The sequence below is a fragment of the Pipra filicauda genome, unplaced genomic scaffold (assembly GCF_003945595.2).
Source record: "Pipra filicauda isolate LSUMZ 115617 unplaced genomic scaffold, ASM394559v2 scaffold352_size854550_pilon, whole genome shotgun sequence".
Taxonomy (NCBI): domain Eukaryota; kingdom Metazoa; phylum Chordata; class Aves; order Passeriformes; family Pipridae; genus Pipra; species Pipra filicauda.
Window position 1 is genome coordinate 807,096 of NW_024104479.1, and position 27,158 is coordinate 834,253.

General features: G+C 52.2%; 1 protein-coding gene across 3 annotated transcripts; it reads right to left on the minus strand.

The window, feature by feature from the left end:
* Positions 1–626: 626 nt before the first annotated feature.
* Positions 627–12,656, minus strand: KLHL35 (kelch like family member 35). Of its 3 annotated transcripts, none has more exons than XM_027717867.2 (8): positions 12,414–12,656; positions 11,039–11,478; positions 8,091–8,981; positions 6,671–6,855; positions 5,981–6,099; positions 5,180–5,368; positions 4,354–4,542; positions 627–3,610 (listed from the first exon to the last, which is right to left on the minus strand). In XM_027717867.2, exons 3-8 carry the CDS (start codon positions 8,978–8,980, stop codon positions 3,422–3,424), a joined length of 1,761 nt encoding a protein of 586 aa, XP_027573668.1. In that variant the 5' UTR covers position 8,981; positions 11,039–11,478; positions 12,414–12,656; the 3' UTR covers positions 627–3,421. The 3 variants fall into 3 exon arrangements, with proteins under 3 accessions (XP_027573668.1, XP_039240356.1, XP_039240355.1); XM_039384422.1 differs by having other exon boundaries at positions 8,091–9,058; XM_039384421.1 differs by having other exon boundaries at positions 8,091–9,134.
* Between the last annotated feature and the right edge of the window lie 14,502 nt (positions 12,657–27,158).

A 27,158-nucleotide genomic window follows, 5' to 3' on the forward strand; every position in this document is an offset into this window, starting at 1 on the left:
TTGGGAAGGAATTCTTCCCTGGGAGGGTGGGGAGGCCCTGGCACAGGTTGCCCAGAGAAGCTGTGGCTGCCCCATCCCTGGAAGTGTCCAAGGCCAGGCTGGAGCAACCTGGGCTAGTGGGAGGTGTCCCTGCTCACGGCAGGGGGTGGGACTGGATAATTTTTAAGGTCCCTTCCAACCCAGACCATTCTGGGATTCCATGGCTCACTCTTTAGAGGGGTCCATTTTCCCTCCTGGCTGTGGAGGAGGCTCCAGTTTCTACCTCTGAGGGGTACAATGGACTTTCTGAGGGGTGGAAGTGTTCATGGGAAAGGATGGAAAAGGCCATTTGTGCCTTCTTTACTACAAGCAGTTCCACATGCTTCCCCCAGCAGCCCTGTCTGCCTGGTTATTTATAATTCTTCTGGGTTTTGTGTCATGGACAAATGTTATCAGGCCCTGAAGATCTTGCTGCCTACACCACCCTGTGATTTGTTCAAAAAAAGGTTTTTCTTCCCCCCCAGCTCCCATCCATAATGCAAACATGCCCAAAATAACCCCGCTGCTGAGACAGGCAGCAGGAAAACCCCAGGGATGGGGGAGGAAGGGATGGTTTGGGTACCACTGGAAGTGATTGACAGTCGGAGTGCAAAGAAAAAAGTAATTTATTTTGTTTCTCAAAGCCTAAACACATAAAGCTGAGCCTACTGCACATGCTTTGCAGGTGATCACTACTTCCTTCTACAGCTTTTGCCATGCAGAGCTCCCACAGCAAGTCTGGGCACTCCTGGGAACACAGCCAGGAGATGCTTCACACATGGGCTGAGGAAAGTCCTCCTGGGATGTGAAGCACATTGTGGTGCTGGGCAGTTCCGTGCTCTGTGTCCTTCTGCCACAGCAAGGCAGAGCAAGAAACAGCCAAAGACAAACAGTTTTTCGGTTTCTCTTTCCATCATGCCAAAACACAAGTCAAATTTTCCCTGTCCTCAGCAGAGTTTGAATGATCCAAACACCTCCCCTACGCTGACTCGGCCGTGATTCCATGGAATAGTTAAAGATATCATTCCCTGCGGACAAACAGCAGTGCCTTGAACTTTCTGCTTGCTCACAGTGAGGATTTAGGTACCCCAGGCAAAGGCTGGGACACCTCAAGGACGGTGTTCCCAAAGCTCCTGTGATGCTCCATCAACAATACATTTCTGGAATGCCATAGGCACAAATGAATTCCCCGAAGCAAAAAGCAGCTGGGAGTCAAGGTGAATATTTATTTCTAAATCAAAGCAAGTTGAATCCCTTCCCTACCCCTCCCCTGCACACCCACAGCCCCCACAAAACACAATTCAGGGGTACAATAAATAGCAGGACCAAGAGAGAGGCAAATGTTTCAGTGTCTGTGCCACAACTTCCAGCAACGTGTCCCACTTATGGCAACACACCACACATGGCAAAAGCACATGGGAAAGCTGACAGGGACATCTTCCACCCTTTGGAGTGTGCTCACTCCTACAGGAGGGTGGGAAGTAAGGTGGGAAGTACAGCAAGACACTCCCGGGAGGAGGCATCAGGAAAATCAGGGAGGACTGTGGAGAGAGAAGTTGGAAATGCAACTGGAAAACTCTTCCTTTTTCCTTTCAAGGCTGTTGCTATGTCTAAATATATTCCTGTGCTCAAGAGCAGGAGCACAAAGAAGCACCAGCAGCCAGGCAAGATCACCTGTGTTCCCAGCCCCATTCCACATTCCTCAGGCTCACCGTTGGCAGGAGGACCATCCCTTTCACAAGGGATTCCCCACAGTGCTCAACCTCCTCAGCAGATCAGACTTTGCTCAGTGCCTGCCCTGGGCAGGCTCATCCTCTTGGAATCTCCGTTCCCATTAAAGACCCAAACGTGGAAGCAATTTGATTGCAAATAAAATTGCCTTTTACCAGCAAGAATTTCCTTTCCTCTGCTCGTGGGAATAACCTATACCAGCGTGGAATCTCCTTTGAGGGAATCCTCGAGGAAATAGCCTCAAGTTGTGCCAGGGGAGGCTTAGATTAGATATTAGGGGGAAAAAAAATGTCATGGGAAGGGTTTTGAGGCATTGTAAGGGGCTGCCCAGGGAAGTGGTGGAGTCACCATCCCTGGGAGCATTCAGAAAACACATGGATGTGGCCCTTGAGGACTTGGTTTAGTGGTGAGCACGGGGGGCAGCAGGCACAACCAGCAGGTTTGGGACAGTCAAAGGGGAATAGCTGGCCCAGTGGCCACAGTCATTTCCTCTGCTTCAGGAAGAACTGGGGTGAGGAAAGGCAGGTGCAGAGAGTAGAGCAGCCAGCCAGCAGCCTGCTGTGGAGGGGTGCACCCCACAGTGTCCAAGGCAGGGGAGTTTTTAAGAGCCCTCACTCTACATTTGGCAGCAATTCAGCCCCTAATTGAACAATGTGAGCATTTACATGGAGCCACCAGAAATTACCAGTTCCAGGCACGGACTAAAGACACCAACACCAAAAACTATGGTTATCCTACCAAATCAAACATGCTCAGGGTCATTTCCAGACCTGAGGGCAGCTCGGAGCAATGCAGGCTGTGCCATCAAACATCCTCCAAATGAGCTGCACTCTCAGGCTCCCAGGGACCCCAGGCTGGTAAATACAGAGTTTATTTTAAGATTTGCTACATACTCCAGAGCCAAAATGAGACAGTTCTGTGGCTACCATGCTTCAGGTCTTCATGCTTAATTCCTACACCTTAATATTCCCCCTCCTTCTCCTCTCTGAAGAAGGAACTCTTGGCTGCAGGATTCACTTGTCCACTCAGTGAGAGAGACACAGCAGTCCAACCACAAAACATGGATGAAAAGAGACAGCACTCTGTGCTTTGGGGGCACAGACCCTCACACGGCCTGTGCAGAGTCAGAGCTGGAACTATTTTGGATTTAGTGATTTTCTTGGGATCATCAACTTTGAAGTCCCAATCTCAGCTCTCTGTTCGTGGATGTTAAGGAGCATCTAGGTCCCCATTGGAGTTTGGCACAGGGTTCTTTAATAAATGCACAAATACCTGACAGCTTTTAGCCAAAGGATTGGATCCTGGAGCTGTAACTGTTACAGCAACAGTTCTGGGCATCAGAGAGCAGCAAACACACGTCCTTTCAGGACAGCAAACCTCTGTTGCAAACGCAGCAGAAGACTTTCGTCTGCAGCCAGGAAAACCTAAGCAAAGGTCAAATTCAGCAGTCCCAGGGGCTGCAGTGGCAAGGCCTGTGATGCAGCTTCACGCAGCCCAGGACCCTTCCATCCTCTCACCTGGACCAGCATCAAATCCTTCGGCACCATCGGGGGGCCGGGAAAAACAAACCCGAGGCTGCTCGGGGTCGGGGGAGCACCTCCTCTGCAGGGGCTGCTGTTGCCACGTGCTGGGCGGCTCCAGGGGAGGCTCTGGGCGCAGGGGAGCCCCGGGGTCACCTGTCCCTGCGCTGCAGGATGGTCACACAGCCGTGGTAGCTGGTGCAGCGCTGCAGCGGCGGCTGCGGCTCCACCAGCCCCGTCGCCGGGTCGAACGTGAACGCCTTGTCCGTGCCCTCCCCGGTCTCGTCCCGGCCACCCAGGATGTAGATCTTCCCTCCACACACTGTCAGGCCACAGCTCTCCTGGAAAGCACGAGGAAAGCAGAGAATCAGGCCTCCAGCTCCAGACAATGGAGCAGGGCATTGAGTCGCTGCCCTGCCCGGCAGGAAGGGTGACAGATGTCTGGCTCTGGAGGGGCTGCACTCTCACTGTTTCTGTCAGAGTTTAGGCACTGGAAATGCCTTCAGCCGGTGATGGGGCTGTTGCTGTCTCTGGCAGTCCCTCAGGAACACTGAGGGCACAGGGAGCCAGGCTGTGCCTCCCCGGGAAAGCCACTTGTAAAGGTGCTTTCCTGGCGTTTTAATTCAGATCACAAGCTGTGTCCCACCATTCCTCCTCCCTGTGCCACAGCTCCCACTGCAGCACGGCTGTGAGTGCCAAACTGATATGGCAATGAAGCAGGATACACAACCACCACCACAGAGCAGAGCAGAGCAGTGTGACCCTCCCACTGAGACAGATAACGTGGAGAACGGTCCTCAACACCAATGCTTTCTCCCTAGAGATCCACTCCTCTGGCATTAATAGGTGGTGTAGACCCAGCTTCCCAGGAAAACTTGGGTTTGCTGTGGGAGAGCTCCTGCAAGCAGCGTGGACACTGACAGTAGGACATGTGCTTGATTTGCTCTGCACAGGCCACGTCCACGTGCTCAGAGCCAAACCCACAATGCGTTTGCCTTGCCTTCAACCCCAGCAAAGCACAGATGGCCACAATTCTAGAGAGAGAGAGAAGACCCAGAACTTCTTTCCTAAAGCTCTTCCTTACCAGAGGCCCAGGGAGGGCAGCCACTTCTCTCCAGCTGTCTTTCCTGGGGTCGTAGCTGAAGATCTTGCTGAGGAGCCCACCCACAACATAAATGATGTTGTCCAAGCAGACAGCACTGATGCACCTCTGGTAAAACGGGGTGGGAGACAAGAGTGTCCACTTGTCATCCTCTGGATCGTAACACTGGACCTGGGAGGGGAGACACAGCTGTAGGAACATGAATTCCCCACATCCCCCTGCTTGAGGGGAGCTGCTCTTCACTAGAAATAAAAGTGCATGGGGACAGAAACACGGGTGGGAGCTCCAACCCCTGGAGGGGTGAGCAAAGCCACGAGGGGTTCTGGCATTCCCTCTTGCACTCCAGTGTCCCAGACAAACTACCAGCCCCAGGGTGTCTGTGCTTGACCCAGACAGCATTTGGAGATAGAGTTCAGGAGTACTGACAGCTCTTCCTGCAGCTCAGGAGATCAGAAGCATCGTGTCTGTCTTGCAGATGCACAGCCAGGCACGAGGAGCGTGTTGCTGCTGAGGTGAACGCCCATGGTGTCGAAGGTTTGTTCCAGTGACATCTCAGGGCTGACCAGGCTCTACAGAAAGCACATCTAATATACTGTCACCTCCTGCCACCTTCCCTCTCTGGTCCCCATGTCTCACTGGCTTCTATTTCACTGCACGACTTCCCATCTTATTGTAACAGAGCTTCCATCAGTCTTCAACAAAAAAAAAAAAAAAAAAAAAAGGCACCCTTGTAGCTCAGGGACAACCCCATTTCCCTGCCAAACCTTGTTTTTCAGGTCTCTGCCCATCCCTGATGGCCCAGCAATACCTTGTCTGTGTTGGAGGTGTCGTCCACAGCCCCTCCCAGCACGTAGAGCCTGTTGAGGCAGGAGACCACGGCGGCCGAGCTCACGGCCTGGGGCAGGGGGGCCAGGCTGGACCAGCTGTTGGAGAAGGTGTCGTAGCACTCCACGCTGGAGAGGCGGTAAAAGCCATCAAAGCCCCCCACGGCGTAGATCTGCCACAAAAGGAGCACAGCAAGGGCATTAGGAACTCCTGGAGGCTACCCTGTCACGGGGTGTGTGAGGGGAGGAGAGGACTTGGCCAGAGTGACACAGAGCCACAGTAACACCTCTGAAGGTCCCTCCCCACACAAACCATGCCATGAAACAGCCCACACTGCACAGCTTTCACCCAAAGACTTAACACAGCTGCCTGCAGAGGTGTGGCACCGTCCCACGGTGGATCTTACTGACACAACTTCATTTGGGGCTGTTTCTGAAACAGTGACATCTTGGTTATGTCCCAGTTATACTCCCATCAAAACTGTCTCTAAATGAGTCACAGAATGCCACAATGGCTTGGGTTTGAATGGATATTAAAGATCATCCAGTCCCAACTCCTGCCATGAGCAGGGACACTTTCCCCTATCCCAGATTGCTCCAACCTGGCCTTGGACACTTCCAGGGATGGGGCAGCCACATCTTCTCTGGGCAACCTGTGCCAGGGCCTCCCCACCCTCATGATGACCCTGAATACAAACACTGACAGTTCCTCACTGTCCAGGGCAGCAGGAGAAGTGGGGACAGTGCTCCACGTGGCTCCTTCCCAAATCCAGGCCGTTGCTCACCTTGCCCTGGAGCGTTGCCATCTTGTGCCTCCACCGGCCCTTCTGCAGACAGGCCACCTTGATCCAGACATTCAGCTGGGAGCTCAGCACCCAGACATCACTGCTGCTGATGTGTCCTCCTGGAAAACAGAGGGATGGAGGGCTGGTGCGATCCCAAGGACAGCTCCATCACCTCCCTGCACCACAGCACTGCACAGCTCCCCCAGGCAATGGAGCAGCCACGGCCAGAACGTGGTTGTGGGGTCATGGCCATGTAAACCCAGCTTCTCAAGGGAGGTTCTGCCTGGAGTTCAAGGCCCTGTTACACTGTTCCATCCCTCTCACAGAACTCATCTGACAGTCACTGTATTTCAACTGAGGGACAGGCAGGGACTCGGATGCTTTAGGAAACCCCTTCTGACAGCACCCACCAAAACCAGCTCATTCCACAGCTGGACACTCTTGACAGATGCCCATCAGAAGGGAAGGGGTTTTTAACACTGCCATCCTCCCCCCTCAAAGGTGAAACTATTCCTCGGGACAGAAAAATCCAAACCACCCAAGGAGAACCTTCACCGAGAAGTGATTTTGCTCCGAAGCTGGGACACACGTGAAGGATTCCTGGTGAACAGACCTAAGGAGTGCCTGTCCAAGCAGAGTTTGTGCTGTTCTTTGTCCCCAGGAAGGGCCACCTGGCCCAGGCTCTCTCACCTGAGATGTACACGTCGTTCTTCAGTGTGCAGGCAGCGAACTCTGACTTGGTGTACCCGGGCACGCTGGAGAGGGCTGTCCACTGCCTGCTCTTGGGGTGGTACAGGTCTGTGAAGGGCAGCTTCAGGAGACCCTTCTTGTCACAGCCCCCAATGACCACGATGACCTCTGCCAGCTCCATGAACCTGCACCAGGAAGGGCAGGGGTGAGTCCTGGGCCAGTCCTTTCCAGCATCCCTCCCATCCTATCTGGGACATCCTAGGGAAGGCAAAGCCCTCTGCTGCTTCAGCTACTGATCTGCTGGGCAAATCATTTCACCCCTGCACCATCAGATCAAAGGCACGCCCCAGCTCGGGTGGGAAAAGCTCCAGAGTGCACAGGGAAGGGAAGTGGGAACGACCTCTACAAGCCCACAGTGACACTGGCTCCTGCCACTCCCCCTCTCCCTTCCATCACAGTCAGACCCAATAATCCTCAGGAGTGTGCAAAGCCACTCCTGGCAGCCTGCCTGGGGCGAGCTTTCTGCCTGGAGAGAGAAGTGCTTCCAGGAAATCTCTCTCCCTTTCCAGCCCTAATAGCAGCGAGCAGACGAGACAGACGGCAGGGGAAGGCAAGTCCTGCCAAGTAGGAGGTGGTGAGAAAAGAACCTCTCTGCAAGAAGGGAGGGGACAGGAAGGAGGAGGATGAAAGAGGATTTGAAAGGCTTGGTCCAATCCTCAGCTCCTCCATGCTTTGTGCAGGCTGAGACAATTCCCTACAGACCAAAGCTGCCTGGGCCAACCTCTCTTTACCTTCTGGTTGTTCATCAGTAAAACAGTGGAAAGAAAAAAACATCATAATTTGAGCATGCCTAGGTGGGTACCAGGGCAGTAACTGCTTTTCCCTTCTGGATACTAATTCCTGACCCTGCAGCAATGCCTTTGAGTTAAGCACCATGCTGATGGCCAGCAGGACTGAGACTGCTCCAAGCCTTCCTGTTAACAGTCTGGAGAAGGTGAGGGAGAGATCCAAAGAGGTGAAAGGAGACCAGTGGCAGAGCTGGGAATGGAAAACAGGTCTCAACCCAGTGCTCTACCCTTTGGGGGAAGCAGATGGAAATAAAGAGCTTAAAACACCCCTTCCTGCCCTTAGTCTGGACACCTCCCTGGATGGGATCATTGGACACTGCTGTGATTAGAGCACAATGCAAACAAAAAGCATCACATGCATTAAAATCCACAGGAACCCTTTAAGGCAGGCAAACAACTCCAATGCTTCATTTCAGGAGCAAGGAGGCCAAAAGCGAGGCAATAGGTGGGGGGAAAAGAAAAAAAAAAAAGAAAAAAAAACAACCCAAGGACCACAAACTACAGGAATCATCGAACTGTGAGATCCATCAGCTTTGGGTCCATGCTGGCCATGGAAGCTGGGGCTGTTTTACCTCCGGGGCCTGGAGCGCAGGGAGCTGACCTCGTTCCCCAGGATGTAGCACTTGCGGGCCTCGTGCAGGAGGGGAATGCACTCCTTGGAGTCCTGGATGAGCCCATCCATCTCCACCTTCTCCAGGAAGTAGGTGGGGCTGAGCAGGGGCAGGCGCACGTGCTCCAGGAGCTCCCTCAGGGCCCCCTTCCTGGCGGGCACGTCGTGCCGCACCCAGCGCATCACCGCCTCGAACACCACCTCCTCCCTGGGCACCACCAGCTGCTCGTCACACAGGTACCCCACCAGCTCCTTCACCCCCATCTCCAGGAACTCCTCGTGGCACGACACCTCCACAAAACACTCCAGCAGGAACCTCCTGCTCTTCTCGGTCAGGGACGCGATGGAGAAGGAGTCGGCGAACTTCATGATGCCCAGGCAGTTGCACGGGTGCAGCTGGCCCTCCAGGAAGGTGACACAGGCATCCCTGAGCTTGGAGATCTGCAGCAGGTCAGACAGCTCCAAGATACCCTCGACGTTGTCCTCCTGGATGATGATGTTCCCCCCGTACATGTAATCCAGGAGGAGGGACATGGTGGAGGCAGAGATCTTCTGGATGTTGATGATATCCTGGTGGCCTTCCTTGAGTTCGCCACCAAACATGGCCCTGAAGTAGGTGCTGTTGGCTGACAGGGTGGCACGGTGGCAGGGGAATTCCTGCCCGTCGATCAGCAGCACCACGTCGGTGAAGGTGCCGCTGTGCCGGTAGGAGTTGAGGGTCTGCAGGATTTGCTCGGCGTGGCAGGACCCACTGCACAGCTTCATGTGCACCTTGTCCTTGCCTGGGTCTCGGGGCATGTTTTCCAGGCTGCTTGTCCTGAAGCTGGATTCCTCCTTCATCACTCGGTGCATCCTGCTTGGGAAGCAGGGCAGGAGACGGGAGATCAGCACACTGTTCAACCAGGGAAGCAGGGACAGGAGATCAGCACCCTGTTCAACCAGGGAAGCAGGGACAGGAGATCAGCACCCTGTTCAACCAGGGAAGCAGGGACAGGAGATCAGCACCCTGTTCAACCAGGGAAGCAGGCAGGATATGGGAGATCAGCACCCTGTTGAATGAGGGAAGCAGGGACAGGAGATCAGCACACTGTTCAACCAGGGAAACAGGGACAGGAGATCAGCACACTGTTCAAACATCTGCCTGCAATGCTCAACAGCATCATAGTTCTGCACCTTCCTCAGTGCCAGGAGGAAGTACAAAATCCAGCCAAAACCTAGTCAGACCCTGCCCCCTCACCCCCACACAACTCCTCCTCAGTAGTCAACAGTTCCTCCAAACCACAGCACAGCGAAGGGCACTGGGATATTCCCAATCCAGCCCCATCCTTGCAGGCAAACTGCTGCTTTTAGAAGTTCCTTCTAAGGCTGCTGCCTTGCCCAACCTGTGCAGTACTGCCACCTCAAGACCCTTTCCTTTCTTTCTGGTGTCTCCCAGCTCTAACTGATCTCCCCATCCTCTCAGGTGCCCCACAGTACAGCCCAGCCGAGAGCAATGCAGTATTTTGACTTTGAGCCATCCTGTTTCCCCACACTGCAGGCAGAAGTGCAGAGGTAAGGCTGTGGTTCTGAGATTTGCCAAAGGTAGCTACGACATGACCTACCCAAAACCAGGGGAGATGCTACCTCTGACATCCCTTTCTGCTTGATGTGGTCTCCAGATGATTTTTAATATTTCCTAAAGGGCTTCATGAAGTGATTGCAGTGAAGCACAGCAGACTGCTCTCACTCCAGCTCCAAGAGTTCACAGCTCACACTGATGGCACAAGCAGCAGGACCCAGCCCTGAGCCAGAGTGGAGCTCCTGCTCACAGCTTCTCCCACAGCCAGGCATGTTTTACGTTGCTTTTCTGAGGCTCTGTGACAGCAAAGAGCCCATCTGGGGGGGCTCAGGCTCTGCTCTTAGTCCCTCCCCCCAGTCAGGCCCTGGAGGATCACACCACAAGCCTCTGGCAGGAGCACAAGTCCCCACCGGGGTGACAAGTTACCAGAAAATCAGTGGCTTTGTGGTGTCCACACACTCCCTGCAGGAGGGCAGGGAGCACATCCTCGGAGGGGGATTACCTTGAATTTATTTTGAGTTAAAACCCCCTGTCTTAGCCCTAGTCCTTCATCTGTTCATACACCTGCATCTCCTGGGCAGCAACATATGCCCATGGACCACAAAGTGCTCAGGTCCCCTCCTCCAGAGGACACCTCCCGGCTGCCCCTGCAGCGGGGGTGTGGGACAACCAACCCCAGCCCTGAGGATCTTCACCCCACCAGCCCGAGAAAGCATCCCTGTATCCCTTGTGCCTTCAGAAAACCTCCCGGCAGTGGGAAAACACCTTTGCCGGTGCCCCCAGGGAGCTGCAGAGACCTGAAGAGCAGCGAAGCAGCACGACGAGCCCTACCTGAGCACCTCAGAACCCCCCCGGGACCGGGTGAAGGCTCCAAACCCCCTGACAGGTGCTCGGGGCCGCGATTAGTCAGCTCAGAGGGATTTGGGGAAGTTCCACCAAGGGCAGCTCCCCGGAGGTGCCTTTGCCGAGAGCTCGGCACACTCCGCGTCCTGCTGCCACACGCGGTCCCGGCCGGGCAGGGGAAATCGATGGATATCCCCACGCTTCTCCCTGAGCCACACACATTTCCCAGCCATCAGGGGCATGCACGGGGAAGGGACAGCTCAGGCGGAGCTCCTTGAAGAGAGACACACCGCTCTCCGCTCGTAATGAATCCAAATGCCCTTCCCCAGCCCACATCCTCGCTGTCTACCCACGAGACAAGTGCTGCCAACTCCAAAGAGGAGTGTGCTTGCCCCACTGCCCTCCCCGGGTCACCCTCTGCGTCCAATTCCCACCCAGCAGCAAATGCTGCTTTCGGGAGTTTTTTAGCAAGCCAGAAAAAAGTCCAACGTTAAAAAGCCCAACGTTACCTGACACAAGTTGTGCTCTCCAGGTGGGACCCAGCGCAGAATCAATTCCCTCTCGGAGCTCTCCCATCCACACTGGAGCCCTGCAGGGAGACGGGTCCCCTCGGCAAAGCTCGGCCCTTCCGCAGAAACGCGGGGGGAAGCACAAAAGCATCCCCTTTATCCTCCCTGGCGGGGAGGTGGGGGAGAAATCCGCTTTTGTTCCTCCTGAATGACATGCCAGGGAGCTGCTACAGGGCATGAGCCGCGCAGCTGTCAGCGACAGCCAGGGAGGAGCCGGCACACGGGGAAAAGCCAGCCCAGCTCGGGGAAAATACGGCACCCAGGGCAGCTTAGGAGGGCCGAGCCATCTGGAGAGCAAACCGAGGTCCAGGTGGAACGATTCATTTCACGGAGATTCCGCCTTGCTGGAAACGCCACTAAAGCCGATAAATAAAACGCGGCTGAAAGGAAGAGCAGAGAGACTGGTGGAGCGGGACCGGGTCAGGGAGGAGCTGCATCCCCCTCATTAACGGGTGATAATTAGGTAATTATGGTCCCGAGGATGGCGAGGACAGAAGGGGAGCTTTGCCCCGTGTGGCTTTCGCACCCTCCCCTCTAACTCGATCCCAGTTGGGTGGATTTTTAAAAGCTTCGTGGCAGGGATCAAAGCAACCCTGGGGAAGCTCCACAGAGTTCCCCCTTGTGCCGAAGATTGTCACACAGCCCAGCCTTCCCTCCCCTGCCCAGCATCGCTTTGAACAAGCCGTATTATTCTACACTGGACAAAAGAGAAATATTAATAAACCCGTCCCCTGGGTGTTGTTATCCCGGTGAAACTGCCTTTCCGTGTGTCCTGGCCGGGTCCTTCCCGCCCCTCTCCCATCGCTGGGATGCAGGGCACAAGCTGGCATCCTGCTTGCTCACAGCATTTGCATACGAATCCCGGGCAACCTGGAAGGGACTGTGGTTTCCCAGCCAGCACAGAGGGCTCTGAGGGTTGTGGGATTTGCTCTCAGGATCTCTCACCCCGATGGAGTCGGCCCTACCAGGCTGCACTGCCCAGGGCTGGGTGGAGCACGGGGATGGCAGCTGGAGATGACCAGGAGCAGGTCACTGGGACAAAGGGAAAAGCCCTCTAAGATCACAGAGTCCACCTTGTGATGGAGAGAGTCAGGACAGCCTCCTTTCCCCCTCAGCCATTCAGCAGATGGGAAGGGCTGTCACCAACCTCCAGGAGAAGAGACAAAGCACGAGAGCCAAGAAGAGGAGTAAGGGCAGAGACATAACTAGGACAGAAACAGGGCCCAGAAGGAAGAGAGGGAGAAAATTAAGAGCCTTAAGGGGGGGGGGGGGGAAACCATCTTGGTTTCCTATTTCACATATGGTCAGTACTCACATGGAACTTGAGACTCACTCAGGAGGTTCAGCCAAGAAGAGGTTGTTTTACACCAAGAGTGCAGGAGAAGAGGTACCAGCCTTCAGCCTCGTGCTGCTGCTGCTGCTCCCACCATGGCTGGGCTTTTCCAGCTGAGGCTGGGCTTCCAAAGCTCCCAAGCATCCCAGCACATTAAGGCTGTGGAGATCCTTCTTGTGGCAGCTGTGTGAGCCTTGGCCGTGGCCACATCAGCACCCCTTCCCAGACCCCAGCTCTGGCAAATTTAAAGGACTGGAAAGGTTCCCAGACACCACAAGAACCACCCCAGCTGAACCACTAAGCTCCTATTAAAGAGGGCAGTTTTAGAGAGAGAGGGGGAAAAAAAAAGTTCAATAGTACAATGTTGGCTGTCCCAAGGCCTTCGGGCTTTGGGCCAGCAACAAACCCTCAGCTCCTTTATTTGAGTGACAGACACACAAATGAGACAGGACTCTTATTTCTCCCCTTTCTACTCTCTCCTATCTTTCCCTAGGGTACAGCAAGGACAGCCCCCAGCCAGGGATTATCCAACACTGTGGATATCAGGAGCTCCATCCCTTTCCCTAGGGCAGTTTTTACATGGAACACTCAATTATATCCCCAAAGCCATGGCACAGGACTGACTACCCATCACCAAGCAGGGAGGCAGGGCTGTGTTTGCTTTAATCCCTTTCAAAATCACTTAAGTGTAGTTTGTGTCCCATGGCCAAAATTGAATTTGTGGGACACGGTGGCTTGTGTAGTCTTTGCCAGTGGATGATCGTTTGGCACTTTCCTTGCCCTTTGCAAAGTGTGCACTCTTATACAAAACTAATCAAGGTCCTCACATTTTACACTGTTCTAAGTTGTTGTGTTCAATTCTGTCATTATCCTAGTATAACTACATCAATATCCTAGGATGTTATTCATCTCATACAAGACATGAGCAGTCTGATGAGCAGTCGTCTCCTGTTTTGCAAGGGTAAGACAGACAGGTATTTTTGAAATCTGCCTTGTCTAATTTAATTTGTCTCATCTTGAATGTGACCTCACCCTATTCAACTAAATGGCAATATTTAACACCTGTTTGGGTCATGCAGGTTTGGACTGAGACATAGGCTCATCTGGCAAACTGTGTACTTTCTATCCTCGAGATTGCCAGTCAATTTTCCCATCAGTAAATGACAGGTTTAAAAAAAGGCCAAATAAGTTCTTTCACAGGTAAGCTTCAAAAGAAAGAATTTAACTGTTGGAGCGCAGGGTCAGACCATGACCTTTTGTGCTGAGGAGCTGTTCCACACCTGAAGTAATTCCTTGGAGTCATTAGATCAATCTGTCAATGCAGCATGTTATCAGTAAAATGAGTAAGGACTGGGCACTTTCTAATTGTGTGCATCTTTCTTTATGGTATTTCCTGTGCAATTCTCTACAGAAAATAAACATCCACTGATAGCTGAGTTTCCCCTCTTCTTCAGTACTCACTGTCTTTCAACAGAATGTGTGATGCCTCTAACCATCTAAATTTTCACTTCATGTCAAACCACTCCACTATTTACTGTCACCTCTTTTTAGTGAAATGGCATCTACAAGAAGAAAGAGGATATTTCAGAGCTCCTTCTCTGAAAAAAAGGTATTTCTCAACAGAGAGATTAAAAAAGCTAATTTCATTCCTTCTCTTTTAATCACTGCTCCTGAGGTTCTGGACCATATCAAGAAGGATTCTGACAGCTTAATATTAGTGGGAGAAGGAAGGAGAAAAACCTATCTGCAGTGAATGGTTGTATTTAAGGTTGACAGTGATGAAATAGTAGAGGCCATGCTACAATTTCTGCTCCTTCATTTGTCTTTGTTGATAAAATGAGCACTGTCAGAGGCTCAAGCTCACAACAAATTTAACGTGACTCTGTTTATTCCTGCACTAAACAAGGTTTGCACATGACCAGATGAGAAATGCAAAGTTCTGGGACAACCCTTCCTTCTGCTTAACAAAAACATGCAATTTTCCCTACTTTTTTTTTTTTTCCCCTTAAAGAAAAGAGGATGGAAAATAGCTAAATTATTTTGGGGTTTTTTTCAGTAAAATATTTCATAAAATAACATGACTGACCCAAAATTAACACAAATGCATAAAATAACCAGTCTTTAAACACCATTTTTCCAGATAGTCTTCTCAATGCCTCCTTTCTGCCTTCCAAGAGGGATGTGATGACATGGGATTTAAAGTGGAAAAGTCTTTTGAAAAAAAAAATGACTTAATACAGGTCATTGCTTTTTATGATTGAAATTCCATTATATAAATTATTTACTATCACAGTTTCATTCTGGGTGGAACTTCCGTGAGAAGTTCTAACCGAATATGTACAAAGGTACAGGCAAGGCAAGGCAAGAAGAACGAGGAAAAGGGCACTGTTGTCTTTCTTTTTTTCACACTACATCGATTTTAGGGGCTAGGGGAGCTGGGGAATAAAATGTGTGTTTCAGAAATGTTACTGTTTCTCACATGCAATGAACTTAATATTAACATTTAAAACCAAAGATGGTAAATTTAGTGTTGTGCATTATCTACCCTTTGTGGGAAGCCTAATTTTTTAGGAACAATGCCTATTCTAGGTTGCCACTGAAAATGTGACATGTTTCTAGTTTTTATATCTGATTTCTTATAAATATTTTCAACTGTCTTGTTGAATGATTAAACGTTGTCTTGAGTAGAACAGAAAGTCCCCTTTGAGTAGTAGTTTTCTAGCTGTGTTTCTGATCTGTGTTTTCTGGCCTCATAACCACACTCTTACATACAATATCTCACGATATTTAATCTGTCATTACCTTTTATTTTTGGTGCATATGTGGGCCAATCTATTTTGCCATTTGCACTCCTTGCTACAACATTCACCTAGTTAATTTTGAAGGTATTAAATTAGATAACAAATCTGACTAATGTGTATCCCTTTAAAAAAGTCCAGTGCAAGAGACGGATGACTTTTTATAAGTCTTTCAAAAAAAAATAGTATTAAATAAAAACAAATCAGAGAAGTAATGTTTTCATGATGAAATATATATTTACTAATTCTTACCAGGAAGAGAAAAACCAAACAAATAAACAAACCACCATCAAAACCTGAATTGTTACTGTTATTAGTTCCAGTACCTTCTCAGTAATGATATTCTTAGAGTACAACAAATACAATTTTCCTCCTGCTTGGCTACACAAGTTTTTCAGGAGATGAAACTTTGAACAGAATAAGAGCACATACCCAGCAACTTTGCTTCAATGACATTTTATCTGCCAGTATTGGCTGTGTGAGCCCCTTTCTTCTACAACCCCCCTCCAGCTGACCAGGTCTTTCATCTCTATGTCTGGTCTGTGTTAAGTCATGTTTACTCCAACCCTAAGCACAGATTTATCAAGGATGAAGTTTGCCCATATTTTTCCAGAGCCAGAAGCTGTTTCATATCTCATTCACCATTTACTTTGTTGTGAAAAACAAAATTAGTTGCTTTGTTTGTTTGTTTGTGTTATTTATAATTACAAAAAGCAGTATCCCTTTGATTTATACGGGCACACCTGCAAAAGGAGATGAAGAAAAGGACATACATACATAAGCTTAACTGGCTTTGTAAGAGAAAGCAACAACTCGACCTGCCAGGTAAAGGCTTTCTTCCTAGGGTGGAAGGAAAGAATTTAAATACATAAAGCGAAAAAGAGAGAGAAGAGCAGGACAGCTTTAACAGGTGGACTTAAAGGAGGGATTTTATGCATTCCTCAGGATGTCGGTGTCACAAAGAGCACTGAAGGAAGGCTCCCGGGGGGCGCGATCCCTCCATCCCATCGCGGTTCCGTCCCCGGATTCCCTCCCGCTCCCGCGGGGCAGCAGCACCACCTGCCGGGAGGACGGGATTTCATCCCTCGGGCCCTTCCCGCAGCACCACCTGCCGGGAGGACGGGATTTCATCCCTCGGGCCCTTCCCGCAGCATCATCTGCCGGGAGGACGGGATTTCATCCCTCGGACCCTTCCCGCAGCATCACCTGCCGGGAGGACGGGATTTCATCCCTCGGACCCTTCCCGCAGCATCACCTGCCGGGAGGACGGGATTTCATCCCTCGGGCCCTTCCCGCCGCGTGTGTGCCGCGGGATAATTCTCGTAAATGAAACTTAGGCTAAAATATAGCATAAAATTTATTATTTAAAATTTATTATTTAATTTAAAGTTTATTATTTAATTAAATAAATATTTAATTAAATATAAAAGTAAATATATTATATTTAATTAAATATATTATATATTTAATTAAATATAAAATTTATTATTTAATAAAAATTTATTAAAGATTTATATAAATTACAAATAAGCAAAACAGCGCGCTGGGCTGCCGGGGAGACCCCTGCTCCACACACGGCCAGCAAAGCAGTGGGCAAAACCAGTGTTTTTTTATACTATTGTCAATTCCCTTCCCATAGTCACTTGTTATCCTTCTATTGGATCCGAGTTCGCAAGTCTGGGTCTGGTTGGTTCTTTTGCAGGCTCGCTTTTAGTCACCAGGTACTTCCCCATCCGTAGTCTTAGGTAATTTTTAGTCCTTGAGGCCTACTGTGTGAGTCTCTGCCAGATGTCCACCTTGGATACTTTTTATCGTCTTCGTTCTTGACCCTTTGATCCTTGTCCTTCCCTTCGTTACTTTAGGTGTACACTTTTAGACGATATACAAAAGACTTCCTTCAGGAAGCAGGCGGTGGGTGCAGGGGAGATGCAGCAGGTGGAGCCCATGGAGAGGAAGGTCCTGGTGGAGCCCAGGAGCGCAGGCAGGGGCGCCTGGCTGTAGCTGCTGGCGTACTCGTACAGATACCTGCGGCGGGGGCGGGATGAGGAGAGCCGGCACCCCGGGATCGGGAGCAGGAGCTGCGGGATTTAGGGGCGTTGGGGCTGCCCGGGGATGGGAGCCCTCTCCAGCTCCCGGGAACGGCGAGTCCGCACTGCAGGACTTGAGCGACAGGGCCGAGGACTGCGGGAGGGACAAGTGGTTATGGCCACCCCCGACACACTCTCTCATCCCGGCCGTGGTTTGGGGTCCATCCCCCGCTTTTGGGTCGCGCCCCGGGGCTGCAGTCCCGGCCGTGCCCACCGGGGTCACCGCTCTCCCGTGCCGCGGCACAGCCCCGGCTCCCCCGGCCCGAGCGGGACCGTGTCCCGTTCCCTGGGGGGGTCCCAGCCCCGCTATGGCCGCAGCGGTCCCGATCCCAGCCCCAATCCCACCTCGGTCCTCCCGCCGCGGGGCCCCCACTCCGCCTGCCGGGCGAGAGGCGGCACTGGCCAGGACCTGCAGCGGGCACGGGCGGGACCCGGCAACGAGCCCCGGGAACAAACCCCCGAGCACGGACCCCCGGCAACGAGCCCCTGGACTTAAGAGTAAGGGGTTGGAAATCCTCAAAAGCTCAGTGATGACAGAACAGTGTCACTGCCTTTATCAGCTCATCTCTAAATTCGACATGGCACAAGAAGCTGTGCAGAAATACCCATCTCAACAAAGATCTCCCAGAGCAGTTCGAATCCAAGTGTGCTTCACTTCAGCTGTGCACAAGCACCACTCCTGCTCACCTCCGTGCTGGGTTTGACAGAGCCTGACAGAACATTCCTTTGGGGAACGTGCTGGTTCCTGCTCACGAGGAGGCTGATCCATCAGACTTACTGCCTGAGGTACAAAACACTCTCCAGAGTAATCGCCCCAACAACTGTATCAGATAGAAACACATCCTTAGAAATAACAATTGCGATGCCAAGGTTTCATGTTTTAAACTCTCTGTCTCTCCCTCCAGAGTTCTCCTGGCAATGTAGGGATGGTGTTTAAAAGCAGTATAAGGAGAACTGACAGTCCCTGTTCCACACTTTCCAGGATAGCAACACTGCCAAACTGAGCTTGTAACATAGATGCTCTCAGGATAATTTGTATCTCTCATTAAATGCTAATTCTTCATGAGAAGAATCAGGAGAGAGAGGCTGATTTAACACCTAGAGGGATTCGTGGGCTACAATGAGGACACTGACCACAAGCCTGGTGCTCCTGAAAAGGGCAGGTATTGACCTGACAAGTGCCTCAGATCGATCTGTGACAAGAAGTGGGAGGTGGAGTTGGTACCAGAGTCGCTGTCCCTTCACACACAGTTAGTCATTGGCCTGCAGAAAAGAAGGGGGTTCCTGCCTGCTGCTCTCCCCTGTCACTGCCCCGTTCCCTGGGAAAGTGCAGCTCTTGTCACTGCAGTGTAAAGGTGGGGAAAAGGCAGCGAGAGAAAGGCAGCCCAGCTTGGGGGGTGACCCTCCCTTCCTTCAGCTGCTGGGAAACGTGGCCGGGGGTCCCTCAGAGGCACTCCAGCTGAGGAGCTGCACCACTGCCAGAGGGACTTGGCAGTGACGGGGCAAGGGCAGCTCCTAAAATGCCCAGCTGGAGGAACGAGCCGCCCAGGCCTCCGCACCGAGCCCTGTGCAGGGCATTTGGGCTGCTGGGGAATGGCCCAGCAGGGAGGTTCTGCTCCTGCCAGCCCAGCTGTTGCTTCCAACCGCATGGGAGGGGGAGGTATTTGGTCAGGGCAGTCGCTCATGGAATGGGTTGCCTGGGGAGGTTGTTGGATCCCCATCCGTGGAATGTTTCAAAACATGACTGGATCCCTCCCTGAGCAGCCCGGTCCGATCCCATCGGTGACTGTGGCCTGAGCAGGAGGTCAGACTGAGAGACCTTGAACTGTCTCTTCTGACCCAGATTCCTCTACAGTCCTGCAGCAGTTCTGGCTTCTTACAGTCCATGAGACCTGTTGGTTCCACGGTCTGCAGAGAAGCTCCTTTGCCCAGCAGGCAGTCCTGGAATGGCCAGACATCCATGGCAGAGATTCCCAGAGCTGCCACGTGCCCCAGCTGTCCCTGAGCCCCAGCTTTGGCCTCGGCACTGAAACGCTGCCAGGACCTGTCCCTGCTGTGCAGGTCCGTGGGGCTGCAGGACACGGTGTCACACGGCACACACGGCCACTGGGTCCTGCCAGCTCCTCCAGCCTGTGCTTCCTGATTGCCGGGGATTTTAGGGGCCACCTGTCTCCAGGGATGGGCAGGGAAACAGAGATTTCCCGTGACTGGGAGCAACGCAGGGCCTTGCCAAGGCAAGCAAATCGCCTGGGCTTCAGGTGCCCGTGTGCAATTCCATGTCCAGGGTGTCTCCCCCAGCAGCAGGTTCCTGTCCCCAGTTCCCGATCTCCCTCAGCGGAGCGGGCGGGGCGGGGCCGCGGGGACCGGCGGGCTGGGATTGGGCGGCGGCGCTCGATGCTGATTGGGCAGCGCTGCCGGCCCGCGGTATAAAGGGCCGGCGGGGGGGGTGGGGGCGGTTGTGTGTGTGAGGGCTGAGGGCGCGGCCTCGCTGCTGCCCGGGCTGCGGAGGGGAGAGCGCCTTGGCCGCTGGGTTTGTGACCGGGGGAGCCGGGGGGCGTTTAGGGGCGCCTTGTGCTGGGCAGCGGGGGCCGGGTAAACCCCTTCCCTGCCGGGTGACCCTGGGGGAGCCGTGGCAGGACTGCGGGGCTGGTGCTCTCTGGGTGGATCGAGTTTTGCTTTGGAATTCCAAACCCTTTCCCTGTGCAGGGTTACGAGGCCAAGACTGCTTTAGCTTGTTTTTTTTTTGGTGCTGCATTAATGCTTTTTGCTCGTTCTGTGTCAATTTGCAGCCTGGCTCGTGGTTTCCCCTGGTGCTGGGGAGTGGAGGCGAGTTGTGCTTCCTGCCGGGAGAGAGAAGGGCCTTGGGAAGCTGCTCCATGAGCCACAGCTGTGCCGAGCCCGGGAGTCTGTCCAGGTAAGAGCAGGGCTTATACTGCCCGTGAGGAGCTGGGTTCTGCTGCTGAAACATGCCCGTGCCTTGAAATGCAAGGACAGGCAGAAGCTGGGAGGGACCCTGAGCACGTTTGAAAAGCCCTTGACTGTGGGCGAAGTGTCCAGGAGAAATGATTCCTTTTTTTGCAGGGAGGCAGTTTGTGAGGACAGGGGGGTTGCTGTGCTCTCTAGCAAAACTACTGCCCTTGGGATGTGCAGGGTGAGGAAATGTTGGCCACGTGTGGGCTGGAGCAAAGGTGTGTGGGTGGCTGTGTGTGACAGCCGTGGGTGTGCAGGAAGGGGGTTCTGGTGCCATTGGAGCTGCCAGGGAGCCAAAAGGGGCACAGTTGTCTGAAAAAGGTGCAAGCTCTGTTGGCCTCTGTTGACACCTGCACCAAAGGAGATGCAGATTTTCCCCCTCTTGGTTGCAGGCTTCACAAAGCTCCCAGGAAAGGAAGTTTTAGAATCCAACTCCCCTTTATGCTAAAGGTTTCCTTGCTCTCTCAGCAGGATGTGGAGTGCCACCATGTCCCCGAGGTCCCCCTTTCTGCTGTTGGGAGAGCATGAGGTGGATGGAGAGGATCCCCAGGCATCTGCAGGCAAAAGGGACTGGCACAACTGTGATTTTTCTCCAGCTCTCTTAAGGTGGACTTTCAGGGTAGCATGGGTAATGTGCCAGCTCTCCTGCTGGAGTTTTTGTCTTCTGCTATATTTGAACATCAAGAGTAAAACTAAAGTCAGGTGTGTTCTGGAGTATGTTACACTCATGCAAAGCTCCTTCCCTCTGTTTGTTTTCTGTTCTGGAAAGCACAGTGGGGTTCCTGGGCACTTCCTATTAAATGATTCCATGAAAATAATTTTGTACTGAAAGGAGAAAGGAGCGGTCTGTTTGAGATCAGATGTCACTGATAAAAGCTGTATGTTTTTTCACTCAGTAAGCTTTTAAAATATCTCATAGTGGGTAGGAATGCCTGGCTTCTAAAACTCACCAACTGAGTCTTAGAAGTTTCTCTGAAGAGCTGTTTTCAGGCAGCAAACTTGGCCCCGCAGGAGGGACTCTGTGCCTGCTCTCCCGTGGCTCCAAGGGATCTCTGGCCCTTCACGCCGGCACCGAGATTTTCTCGGGAAGGGCCTCAGATCCCCGGACCAGTCTGGGACACAGGCAAGATCCCCCTGCAGTTTAGGACCAACTTGGCCCCTGGAGGGACAGTGCTGTGGGTGCCCCCCGGGTTGGGGCACCCCGAGGACTCCAGCGCGCACCGAAAGGATTCTTCGGGGAGATCCTCGGGGTGCCCGGCCCTGGGGAGCTCAAAGCAAGGTCCCTGCCATGGATTCAGGCATTGCTGAGAGTATCCCAGGGGTCCCTGTCCCTGCTAGACATGGAGCTCTCTAATGGGCTGCAATTGGGTGATAAAAGTGGTGCTCCAACTGCAAAGGAAGTGTGGGATTGGGATTAAGAAATGAGCAGTGATGGTGCAATTGGCTGTTTTCTCTGGAATGTGACTGTGAGAGCTGCAGGAGTGCCAGGTGTGTGTTCCAGTCCCCAACATTTGGTTTGCACGTGTCGTGGTCAGACACAGGTACAACTGCCTCAGTCCTTAACCCAAGAGAGGGAGAATGAAGGACTGGCAGTGTTAAGGTGATTGGTGTGTCAGGGGTTAAACTGGGAAAACATTGGGGAATTCTTCAGTTGGTCTCTTTGCCGAACTCACCCAAACCTATGCTAGGAAGAGATTGAGTGGAAAAGTTGAGGCAGAAATGAAATGGAAAACTGGGGATGTTGAAACTGTAATTGCTGGAACTAAATGTGTCCAAGCAGCAGCTCTTGTTGTGCAGGGAATAACTCCTGTCAGCAGCAAGGCCCCGACTGAAGTGGCAGCTGCAGTTGTTCCTGTGGTGTGGGCCAGTGGAACTGCAGGAGAGTGGAAGAGGGCAGAACCTGTAGGTATTACCCCTGCTGTGGGATCTATATGGGTAAGGCAAAGCCAGTATCCTTTAAAATCAGAATTCCAGCTTGGATTGGTTGCAGTAACAGCTAAATTTGCTCATGCTGGTTTGCTTGTAGGACGTGAATGCAAGAACCTGCCAAGAAAAGCAATGGCCAAGATGATTGATGAGTGCAGGACCTGAGAGAAGCACCTTGAATGACAACCTTAGGTTTAAAAGATGGCTGTTGCTTTTGAAGGAGAAAATCTGGAAAGCAGGAAGGAAGAAGAGAAGCCCCCTGACTCCTCCCTGAGCCCCAGACAGCCCCTGAACTGCCTTCCTGGGAATGGTAGGATGGGGTGGACTCTGGATTGCTCCCTCTGGATGTGTGGTAAGACTGTTATGCCAACTTTTCCAACAACCTGTAAGCATTTGCTGCCTTGGCTAGATGGTGCAAGGGCAGCCTTTAAGCAGCTGAAGCCTTCCCTGAGGAGAGCTCTGGGTCTGCCAGATGTGTCAGAACTGTTGGCAGCATCTTTGGTGGGGAGGGCAAAGAAAGGCCAAGGTGTGCAGTGACCCCCCTGAGAAGGGACTTTGAGTTAATGGCATCCCTGCAAGTGAACTTTGTGGGCTGTTCCCCCTGCAGGGCAGGTGATAGTCCCAGCTACAGTGATGGGAAAAATAATTAAAAGGGAGCCCCAAAAGCTGGAAATCCTGCTGGAGGCTCTTGGCAAAGAGAGTTTGCTGAGTTCCCCCTGACAGAAGGACAGTGACAGCTTTTGAGTGCTGGTAGATCCTTTGAATAGACAGCCTTGAGTGTGTCCTTGTTGCCCCAGCAGGCCTTGTCCAACTCCCCATCTTCCAGGGGATATAGATATTAAAGTTTCAAATGCTCTTCCTAATCCTTTGTTGTCTTGAGGCTCTCCCCTGAGGAACTGCAGGAACTCCTGGTGCCGCCTGGGCCGATGGATTGGACGCCCCAGCCCCTCCGTTCCTGCCCAGCCCCTGGGGCCGTGTCCAGTGGTGGCACTGCCAGCCCTGCAGGGGAAGTGGGAAGGGCCTTTGCAGGTCTTGTGGGTCACATTGATAGCAGTTTACATTGCAGAAAAAGGACCTGGGGTCTGTTGTTCTTGAGTTCAGAAAGCTCCTTTTGGTTGGTGAGCAGGACAAAGTGGATCCTTCAGAGTTCCCATCCGTGTTTGTGTCTCAGCCTGTGTTAGGATTCAGGGCTGTCAGTTGTTGTCACTGAGGAGTCAAACTCTGCTTTAAATAATGAGACCCTGGCCTGATGGCCCAGTGTCAGGAAAAAAAGGGGGAATGCTGTCTGAGTGTTGAGATGTAACAAGAGCTGATCCTTTTTGCAGTGGGATGTAGCCTGGAAAGTGCACAGAGCTGAGCCAAGGGATTGAAAGGGACCAACCAAGAGAGGTGAAGAAAGAAGGAAGAAGGGAAGTGAGGCAGCAGCCAAGCAGCACCAAGTTCCTGTGTAAGCAGGTGAGTTGTGTTGAGGTTCCTCAGGCAGGCCCTGAGGACTTTGAGGGCTCCAGACAGAGCAGACCTGGGAAGGCCCTCGGTGAAGCCCCTTGGAAACCTTCTAAGGGTAGGTGTGTATGGTAATGAGTGTTGGAAAATGTCCTGAGTAGGGATTAGGAATGCAGGGAAGGAAAATGAATCCTCCTGTGATGCTGCCATATCAGCTGCAGTGGAGCTAGCTCTGTGTGCCCTTTGGGAGCTGATTGCCAGGACACCTGGTGGGCTGGAATGATTCAAGAGCATAGGAATACAAGATTGCCTGGCTTTTATAACTCATCAGTTGAGTCTCAGAGGTTCTTGTAAGAAATGTTAGGTAACCCCTGAACTTCTAGTGTGTACTTCTGAGTTCAGTTGGAAAGAGATTGTCCAGGGAAGAGGAATCTTGCTCAGTGCAAGAAGCTGCCCTTGATGAACTTCCTATCTGAGCTGATGCCCTTGGCAGGAGAAGTGCTCAGCAAGGAGGCTCTTTGCTCCTAGGCAGGAAGCAAGGCCAGTGCCCTTCCTCCCCAAGGCCCAGCCCAGCAGGGCTGGCAGGAGCTGCTGGTGTGGCTGCTCTTTGGGTTCTCAGCTGTGCCCGTGGGGTGGTGACATCGTGTTCCTGCCTGTGCTCCAGGGCAGCCAAAAAGCCCCAGCCCAGCCCCTGGGTCTTTCTGGGAGCCTGAGCTATTGTAGCACTGGGGATGGGGGTTTGGGTTTTTGTTTCCCTAAAAGTAGAACCATCTCTTATTTCACAGTTGTTGTTGTTTTGATATCTTAATTAATTACAACTTTAGAAGAAAACCTTGTGTAACTTAGGAACTGACTTGCACTGGTTCCACTGAAAGTGCCAAGGAGTTGTAGTGTCCACTGGATTGTTTGTATTGAAGCAGTTTGTTGTTTACAGAGGGATAATAACTCCTGTCAGCAGCAAGGTCCTGACTGAAGTGGCAGCTGCAGTTGTTCCTGTCGTGTGGGCCAGTGGAACTCCAAGCAAATGGACAAGGACAGAACCTGTAAGAATTACCCCTAAGCCAGAGTCTCTCCTGGTAAGGCAAACCAAGTATCCTTTAAAATTAGGAAGCCAAGCTGGATTGGTTCTAGTAAGAGCTAAATTTGCTGATGATGGTTTGATAGTAGAATGTGAATGGAAGGAGCTGTAAAGAAAGGAAATGGGCAAGATGATTGATTGCTGGGAGCAGGGGCTGGCAGACAGTGGCACTGGCTGTTTGGTTGTGGTTGGGAATGAGCAGCTTGACCTGCCCAGGGTTGTCTGTGCTGGGGGCGGGTTTGGGTCCTGTGTGGCCACAGGTCTGTGCAGCAGCTGGAGCCTGGGCAGGTTTGGGGGCTGTGGTGTGCCAGGCTGCTGAGCGTGTTGTCCCTGTTTCCTTGGAGTGTCCCAGTGTCCCTGCTTGGCTGTTTGTTGCCCTGCAGGCAGAAGAGCCCAGGCCTGAGATGGCTGAGTGTTGGTGTGAGCCACAGTGGGTGTCCCTGCCCTCGGGACAGTCCCCAGAGCTGCCTTTGGCATCCCCTGCTGAAGGGTGGGAGCTGCCCAGAGCCAGCAGCATCCAGCTGGAGGATCCAGGAGGATGCAGCTCTGCTTTGCTGGGAGGTAAGAGGTGGGGTGCAGGAGCTGGCAGGGGTGTTTTGCAGGCAGAGGGAGGGCAGGAGCAGGAGAATTGCAGGTGCCAGCAGCTGTGTCAGTGCTGGATGGAGTCAGGCTGGGAAAGGGCCCTGAGTGTCAGGGCAGGGGAGAGCCCAGGATGGCCCTGGGAGCCCTGGGGCTGTGACCAAGTGCAGTGGGCAAAGGAATGGGCACTGGAGAGCTGGGCAAACAGCTGGAGGAGTTGCAAGGGGAACCAGGAGACTGGAATGCAGGAGCAGCAGCTCCCTGTGTGTGTGTAGAACCAGGTGTACTGCAGCCCCAGTGAGGTGGGAAATGAAGCTCAGGAGGCTGGGAACGAGTCCCACACACTGGTTAAAGTGGGATGGACTCTTCCCAAGTGTCTGAAAAGCTTTTCTTTAGTGTTGCTTTATCAGTTGAAAACTGGAGTGATTGTTGAGGTGTTGGCAGTTGTTTTCCTGTGTTTTTGGTGAGGTGTTGACTCAGTACCTTTCTTGGAGCTGCTGTTGGATGAAGAGGTGCCCCCAATTGACCTGTAAGTTCCTGGTTTTCTTCCCTACTTCTCCCAGCCTGTCCAGGAGATGGAATTCCAGTGCTACAGTCTAGATAGGTCGTGGTGCTCCCAAAAGGAGCCTTTGTGCCTTCAGGACAAGTTTTGGTGCCACTGGAGTTGCTGGGAGAAGCATAAGGTTGGCAGTGAGATGCCTGGAATGATGTTGCTGTGGCACAGAAGAAATGAGCAGTGATGATACAATTGACTATTTTCTCTTGAATATAGTGGTAAGAGCTGCAGGAATGCAAAGTGTGTGTTCCAGGCCCTACCGTTTGGTTTGCACTTGTCCTGCTCAGACACAGGTACAACTGCCTCAGTCCTTAACCCAAGAGAAGGAGAATTAAGGACTGGCAGTGTTAAGGTGATTGGTGTGACAGGGGTTAAACTGGGAAAACATTGGGGAATTGCTCAGTTGGTCTATTTGCCAAACTCACCCAAACCTCTGCTAGGAAGAGATTGAGTGGAAAAGTTGAGGCAGAAATGAAATGGAAAACAAGGGCTATTGAAACTGTAATTGCTGAAACTAAATGTGGCAGGGCAGCAGCTCTTGTGCAGGGAATAACTCCTGTCAGCAGCAAAGCCACCCAGACGCAAGTGGCAGCTGCAGTTGTTCCTGTGGTGTGGGCCAGTGGAACTGCAGGAGAGTGGAAGAGGGCAGAACCTGTAGGTATTACCCCTAATGTGGGATCTCTATGGGTAAGGCAAACCCAGTATCCTTTAAAATCAGAATGCCAGACTGGATTGTTTGCAGTAACAGCTAAATTGGCTCATCCTGGTTTGTTTGTAGGACATGAATGCAAGAACCTGCCAAGAAACCAATGGCCAAGATGATTGATGAGTGCAGGACCTGAGAGAAGCACCTTGAATGACAACCTTGAGTAGTTTCCAGTATTGGATTGAAAAGATGGCCTTTGCTGCATCTCCTTGAGCAAGGAAAGCCAAGAAACCTTTGCTTTGGAAGGAGAAAATCTGGAAATCGGGAAAGAAGAAAAGCAGCCCCCTGACTCCTCCCTGAGCCCCAGACAGCCCATGAAGTGCCTTGCTGGGAATGGTAGGACGGGGTGGACTCTGGATTGCTCCCTCTGGATGTGTGGTAAGACTGTTATGCCAACTTTTCCAACGGCCTGTAAGCATTTGCTGCCTTGGCTAGATGGTGCAAGGGCAGCCTTGAAGCAGCTGAAGCATTCCCTGAGGAGAGCTCTGGGTCTGCCAGATGTGTCAGAACTGTAGGAATCATCTTTAGTGGGGAGGGCAAAGAAAGGCCAAGGTGTGCAGTGACCCCCCTGAGAAGGGACTTTG

Bases quoted from the DNA above. Each gene is read 5' to 3' on its own strand.
- KLHL35 (XM_027717867.2), bottom strand. From the start codon at position 8,980: ATGCACCGAGTGATGAAGGAGGAATCCAGCTTCAGGACAAGCAGCCTG. The intron at 6,100-6,670 runs GTGAGAGAGCCT...TCTGTTTTCCAG, and splicing joins GAACGACGTGTACATCTCAG to GAGGACACATCAGCAGCAGT. The intron at 4,543-5,179 runs GTATTGCTGGGC...CTCCCCTCCCAG, and splicing joins ACACCTCCAACACAGACAAG to GTCCAGTGTTACGATCCAGA.